Here is a 7,192-nt window from a genome sequence, read left to right as displayed (position 1 = left end):
TGACCAACCATACCTTGTAACAGCTTGAGGTTTATTTGCAAGGATACAGCAATAGAACATCAGTATCGCCACTTTAATAATGTAAAAAAAAAATGTCCTTCTAGATTTACAAGACAAGGATACAACTTCGTCGAGGATCAGGAAGAATCTGGGCGTGCACCTCACAAGACGGTGAGGAGGCACCAGCATCTCCAGGGGTATACATCCTTCCCCTTCTCTGCTTACCAGGTGTACAACATTATAGTAACACCATTTCAATGGTACAAAATAGGACCGAACGAATTTAACAGCGTATCCTCAGATGTTACACTTGTCGTATCCATAGAACCACGAGTTGAGGTCCGTGCTCTTGGATACCTCAAATGATCCACCTTGTTGCAAGGTGTCCAACTCCACCTTCCATTGCTGGCTGCCGCTGGGGCTACCAGCCGTGTCGTACCTAGGAGGCTCCAGATCGCTCGGTTCTTCTGGCTGCACAGCACCATCCTTGCACTGAGACTGAGAGGACTCAGCGAGACGCTCGTTTAGCGAGAGGATTTCCTGGTCGTAGTTCTTTTTCAACTTCTCAATCTCCTGATACGCCTTCTCGGTCTCCTGCTCTGCCACAAGCCTCCGCTTCTGCGAAAAATGAAGACAAAGCTTTGTATTACTTTTTACTGAAACTGAAAAATCTCAGATTAAGTTACTGAAAGTTGATGTGCCAGGCTGAAAAATACTGTGGACACTATAGGAGCATACAGAATTCCACATTTTCACCCTAAAGTACAGAAATTCTGCTGTATTCTCAACTTGACTACATTAACCACATTTCAAGCATCCTACTCTTTTATCCACCTAAATGCAAGGTCTGAGCAAATGTCAGGAAGCCATACCTTTGCCAGTGCTTCAGCTTCCTCTGCATCCTTCAATCGTACAAGTAATTCACCAGCTGCTTGAACAGCTTCAGCAGTATCCCTTAGCTGGCCCTGAAGGCCTTCATTTTGTGCTTTTAGAACTGAGATTTCAGCTGCAAGGGCATTGATGAAGCGCAATTCAGCACCTTTGATACCAGCTTTTTCTGCTCTCATCTTCACGTCCTCAACACCCTCACGCATCCTCCTATGCAGGGCAAGCAAACGGAAATGGTTCTCTTGGAGATCAGCATACTGTTCCAGGTGTCTTGCAGCTCCCTGAATTGCTGTTTGTACTGCCTCCTTCAGTTCTTCTGAGCATTTCTTCTCAGATTCCAATTCTGACTGCAACTTCCCAACAAGGGACTTAGTTGCTTCAAGTTCAACTCTAAGCTCTTCTGTGAGTGTAATCCATTTACTCTCAGCTTCTGTCCAATCAGGAGCATCCGCAACATTAATATCACCATCCTTATCTTTTGTGCCAGGGCCAGAATAAGCTCCCTGAGACAATGGCAGTGGAGGCAACAGTCTACGAATTGATGATGATGATGAAAGCATATAATGCAACTGATTTTTCAGGTCCTGTATCTCCTCCTGTAGAACTTCTTTCTCGTCCCCGGAGTTCCTGAACATATCCAATTCCTCCTGGAGTCTCTTTACCTCAATTTCAGCACGCAAAACATCGGGGTGGTTTTCATATTTCTTTTGAAGGATCTGCATTTGTTAGTGTAACGGAAAAGCTGATAAGTAAATGCAGGCTTCAACAAGAAAATGTAGTACCTTGAGTACAACGGGAATGGGAAATTATGCTACCTTATGCTCATTCATAAGTGATAAATACTCTTCATTCATGAATTCTTCAGTTGGTAAAGTTCCATCCATGAGACTCTCGAGCCTAGCAATTTTTCCTTCCAGTGTTTGTGCAATTACAGCATTACATTCACGTTCATGCTTATATTGTTGCACCTGCAAAACCAGAATGATTAACAAAGAGGAACATATAGATTCTCGCTTCATGTATAGAGAGAAAACACTGACCAGACGATTTAGTTGTTGAATTTCTGCAGCTTGCTTTGCGCACTGTTCATCACGCGCCATCTCTCGCCTGATAGCTCCAGCCAAGACCTTCTCCACAGCCTACATAGGCATAAGATATGCATGAGCGCTTTACACCCAACTTAACCATGTATAAATTCATGCATCAATCTTCTATTGCTTTAACTTACTTTCAGAAAGTGTTGCTGCTTTTGGTCATCAGATGGTACTGCCCCATCAGCAGGTACCAATTGTAGATCCCTACAAGCACTGGGATCCCTACTCTCATTTGCAGAAGCTTCAAGTAGACAACTAGGAATCAGAGCTAGAGGGTTATCTCTGGCTTCAGATTCTTCAGGATCTGTTTGAATTGCAACATCAACCTTGCAAGGCTGAATATCCATGATTCTAGCATTTAACACAACCGATGCTCTCCTCCATGCACTATTGTTTTGGTGACTTTCAATGACTTGAAGTCCCTTCTGTATGCTTGCAGCAAGGTTTAACTTGCATTTGCCATCTCCAACATCAGCACCAGTGCTAAATTTATTAGCATCACAGCAGGATCTTTTTGTGGATATCAAATTCTTATCCCCATCAAGAGCTTCAACATGTGAAGTGCCAGCACTTGCATCCCTCGAAGCTCGTAGACCATTAGAATCTTTACCTTTAATAGGAGATATTGCCATATTATCATGATTGTAGGGCTTCTCAACATCATTCTCATCAATTTCCATTTCCTCATCACTATCTTCTTTGATAGCTTGGAATGTTGTAGGACGACCCAAGCTCATTTTCAGCAGATGCAAACTGCGCCTAGGGTTCCATCCAGTGGCACTACTGCCATTGTTTCCATCTAAGCCTCCATTAGACTTCATCCGGTGAAGTTCATCCTGCAGTGTAAGATATAGGAAATAAGATATCATTGATGAAACATGAATCAAGTGAGAAAAATATTATAGAGAAACTTAGTTGTCAGATGAGACACAATCATACCTTCAACTGCCTGATTTGCTCACGCAGCGCATTTACATCCTCAACTTTTTCTTCATTAACTACAGCATTGTTTTTGATAGCTTTTGCACGTTGAGCAAATCTAAGTGTGCTTAATGTTTCACTCTTACAGCTGTATAAGAACAAAGAAAGTGCAGTGAGGAACCAAGTAACAAACACTAACTGGCCAGAGAATAAACACATTGCTGTTCGGGTCAGATAGTACCTTTGGGATGGCGAAACAGCGCAAATCATTGCAAGTTTTGCATTGCCTCCTAGGGATTCTTGTAACAGAAATGTGAGCTTGGAATCACGATATGGAACATGGTGCCTTTGTTTTCCGGACTGCGATATTTCTGCTAGTATATTAATCAAGTTTCTGCAGTGAACAAAAATATAGTTGTATCAGAACCTTGAATCTTTATTTCACAACTATATCCAATTGCTGTGAAGTTACAGCATACATTTGTGTAGTTCTTACAAATAGCCTTCACTTGATTTCAACATCATATTTCTGCCTTTTATTGTCTGTCCCAAGACTTTAGACGTGCTATTTAACGTTAAATTGGTCATCTGGAACATATCTTAATTTCTGTGCCAAGAGCTAATATAATAAGAAACAAAACTAATATATTCACAACAAAAAATGCAAATAACAAATCATCAAGAGGTTTGCAATAAGAATTATACATGCTTGGGCAGATAACTCATATAAAAAAAAGTGCGAATGACTACATAATTGCAGAAAACAAAACTAGCAACAAACAATTTCTTTTACAAAAATCTCATACCTAGACCTCATCATGTAAAATATTGAAATCAAGAGATCATTCCCCTAATATAAAATTTGGCAACTATTATGCACAGAACTGAACTGATGAACTAATGCACTCATTAAGTAAATCAAGAGGTGCTATGCAGCTCTAGTTTCAGGACATCAAGCAGTGGAGTAACCATATGCAGCATTAGTTAATTAGAATTTAAACTGAGTTCAGCTATTAGCCAATGTCTGGAGAAATTAGGAAAAACCTTGCTTAAATCCTTGAACCTTTTCTTTTAATTTAAAATACAAAGAGAACCTTACCCGAGCTGTGAAAGTGAACGATTTATATTCCCAGCTTCTTTTAATCGATCACCAGCTGCGTGTGTTAGTTTTTGCCGCTCTGATCCAGCAAGATCTACCAGGTTTATCCTGCTTGATCTAGTGCTGCTTGATCCATCCTCTGGATTCTATATAATAATATCAAACAAGTAAATAAGTAACAGAAGCATCTAAAATGAAACCAACAATAATCTTAGACAGCAATTAGTGGCTTGAACAACAGAAACATTTTCAATGTATTCATATAAGCAAAGCAAGCAAGGGTTTCTTTATTTTAACATAAACCTTATTTCCATCAGTACATGAACAGCCACGAGTTTTTAAAGGTGTTAGCATGATTAATAAATATAAAGTATAACTGGGCCAATATTCAGTAAGTACCTTAGATTCAGACTTAATGACACATGTAAAGACACAATGCGATCGTGAGCTATCAGCATTTGCACTCGTTGCTCCTGTCCTCCGATTTGCCAGGCCCTGCATTAGTTGTAATAAATCTGGTGAACACAAAAATAAGGAAGAAAGTCTGTATTTATAGAGGTCTAGAGCTTACAGAAAAATATCAATCTTTAATTAAGAGGCACTCTGTGTTGTGATCAAATTTTGCAGAATAAGTGCAATGCAGTTTGTGTACATCAATATATGCCATAAAATTCTTCCATGATTGTTAAACTATGTTCAGTGACAGATATAACTCAGGCAATTTTCACCCTCTCAACATAATATACAGAATGATTGTGACCAGTGTCTACTGGTTAAGTGATAAAATTATAATGTACTACTAAGAGTGGTATGTACTTAAAACCACCGTCAGAAATTGGGTTCAATGCCATCAGAACAATTAGATGGTGATGGAATATATGTTAGTAGATCTTTTAGATGTCAACATTGAGGTACGCACCTTTACCAACAACTGAGTTATATCTTTCATAGTGAAAACATACTGCTTTGTCAATGATTCAACATAAACACAGGCAGTTCTAACATCCTCTCTGATCTGCAAGGGAATAGGTTATATATTAGCAAAATGAGTAAAGGGTCTGGTGCCATGCTACTATGCTTCGCCATTTGTTTTTTCACCTGAAGATTCTTTTGCGAGGGATCTAGCAAATCTGTTATCTGTTCATTGTAGATCTGTGCATTATAATAAAACTGAATCACATTTCCAGAGCCAAACAAGAAAGAATACAATATGTTCTATGTACTAAGAACAGAAATTGCCTCAAGAAATGAGCAGATACAGTTGTAAGTTAGCTCTTTATCTGCATGTTTAACTTGTTCCTGCAAATGGGACAGCAAGTTTCAGCTTCAACTCAGAGAAATTCTTGAAAGAAAAGACAGTTTAGAAAACATTATCATGTTACCTCTTTAATGCGGGAGAACAACTGCTCAAATACGCGGGGTGTCAGCCCCCTCTCACTGCTCACTGAATCTTCTGACAGCGCAGACAGAGGCCCCCACATAGTGTAGGTTTTTCCACTGCCAGTCTTTTAAAGTGACAACATAAGATTGAGGGAAGTATCAGTCAATTTATTTCCAGGTTCCAGACATAAATGTTCAACTGAAGATAAAATTACCTGTCCGTAGGCAAATATCGAGCTGTTGAAACCCGATAAGCAATTTTCAACAAGTGGCAGCCCAACAAGGTTAAATATATCCTCCTGTAAAAGAATATACATATTAAACACATATAGACCAGAACCATCACAGCACCAAACCATGATTGTACAATCGAAAAATAAATTAGAACCATGCAGTGAAACGATCAAAGATAAAGAGAAATTTAATAAACTTAATAAGGAACCAACAGCAGTTTTGACCTTCCAAGAACAAAATACAGAAAAAGGTACGCAATACAGTAGATTTGGCATGCTCAGAACGAATCTAGCCCCTAACCAAAATTGCCGTAAGATGAAAGTATTCACTGCAGTGACAACTAACATTAGCTACGTGCGAAAACCAGACCTCGACCCTGGCCTCTCCCAAATCACATCATAACAATGCTATAATTGGCAATGCAGAAAATTTTCAGGTTACATTGATCCACAAATGCAAACTTCGCCTCAAATGTGCTAACCGTACTAATAACACCATACCAGCACCAGTTCTCTCAAATCGTACTCTCAGATATATAAATAAAACTGGATATCAAATCATTTACCAGCTACCACATCCATTTATACCTCTATATTTCTAATTGAAATAACCCAAAAGTTGAGCTAAGCCCTACCGTGTCCAAGAATCCCCAAAGCTCAGTGAAATCACCCCCAAAACCGCCCGCAAAATTTCACCCAGCCTCACCTGCGTGGAGACCGCGTCGGCGACGGCATCGAACGTGAAGTCCTGCCCGTGGATCGCGACCGAGTTGACCGCCGTCTTGCGCACGCAGGCCTCCGGCCCCCGCCCATCCTCGCCTGCCTCCTCGTCGTCGACCCGGCACGGCGGCCGTATCCTCACAACCACCTGCGACCGAAACAGCAAAAAAACGGCAGAGCCAGCACCCGTCAGGCCAGATCCATCGCCCCCAGCACCAGATCCCTGAAATCGCCCGCGAAACCCTAGCCGTACCTGGACGCCGGAGTCGGGCGCGGGCGCGGCGGCGTCGTGCGGCAGGGTCGCCGCGGACGAGACGTCGAGCTTCCTCTTGAGCGGGTTCGAGGACGGCGGCCGCGGGGGCAGCAGGCGGTTGCGGGCGGAGAGCGGCTTGGCGGCGGAGGACGGGGAGCGGAACGGGGAGGCGCCGTGGTCGTGGTGCGCCGGGGAGGAGGAGTAGGAGGAAGGGTCGACGTTCTCCTTGGGTTGGCGGCGCCGCGGCGGGGTCTCGCCGCCGGAGAAGGAGGGCGGCGGCGGCGTGGTGGGGTGGCGCGCGTGCCGCGAGAAGAGGGAGAGGGACCGCATGGCTGGCTGCGGAGGCCGCGGCCGGAGAGAGAGAGAGAGAGAGAGAGAGGGTGGGGGGAAGAGAGACGTTGGGGAGGAGGAGAGGGGGAGTGGATTTGAAATTTTTCGAACGGCTCGGGTGGAGTCCGGGGACCGGGGGTGGGGAAAGGTCGAAAGGACGATGGGTCCGCTTGGGCGATGGGATCTGGCCTCGGGCCCGGTGTCTGTCCCGGGTGCGGGTTGGGGCGGAGCAGAGTGACCAGTCAACGGGGCGCCGCCCGGGCGAATCATCGAG

The 7,192-nt window shown here is 43.2% G+C and overlaps 1 protein-coding gene across 1 annotated transcript; it reads right to left on the bottom strand.

Moving 5' to 3' along the window:
• LOC117864421 (kinesin-like protein KIN-12A) lies at nucleotides 1-6,977 on the bottom strand. Its single transcript, XM_034748527.2, has 16 exons — nucleotides 6,589-6,977; nucleotides 6,322-6,483; nucleotides 5,598-5,681; nucleotides 5,385-5,507; nucleotides 5,242-5,301; nucleotides 5,101-5,154; nucleotides 4,922-5,017; nucleotides 4,402-4,497; nucleotides 4,003-4,148; nucleotides 3,145-3,297; nucleotides 2,922-3,051; nucleotides 2,117-2,818; nucleotides 1,929-2,027; nucleotides 1,704-1,856; nucleotides 873-1,604; nucleotides 1-618 (listed from the first exon to the last, which is right to left on the bottom strand). The coding sequence occupies exons 1-16, from the start codon at nucleotides 6,916-6,918 to the stop codon at nucleotides 298-300; spliced, it is 3,441 nt and encodes a 1,146-aa protein (XP_034604418.1). The 5' UTR covers nucleotides 6,919-6,977; the 3' UTR covers nucleotides 1-297.
• Between the last annotated feature and the right edge of the window lie 215 nt (nucleotides 6,978-7,192).

Source organism: Setaria viridis, chromosome 7 (genome assembly GCF_005286985.2).
Source record: "Setaria viridis chromosome 7, Setaria_viridis_v4.0, whole genome shotgun sequence".
Lineage (NCBI taxonomy): Eukaryota > Viridiplantae > Streptophyta > Magnoliopsida > Poales > Poaceae > Setaria > Setaria viridis.
This window is presented reverse-complemented; position numbering and strand designations above follow the sequence as displayed.

Bases quoted from the DNA above. Each gene is read 5' to 3' on its own strand.
- LOC117864421 (XM_034748527.2), bottom strand. From the start codon at position 6,918: ATGCGGTCCCTCTCCCTCTTCTCGCGGCACGCGCGCCACCCCACCACG. The intron at 6,484-6,588 runs GTACGGCTAGGG...TTTCGGTCGCAG, and splicing joins CGCCCGACTCCGGCGTCCAG to GTGGTTGTGAGGATACGGCC. The intron at 2,028-2,116 runs GTAAGTTAAAGC...ATGCCTATGTAG, and splicing joins AGCAGCAACACTTTCTGAAA to GCTGTGGAGAAGGTCTTGGC.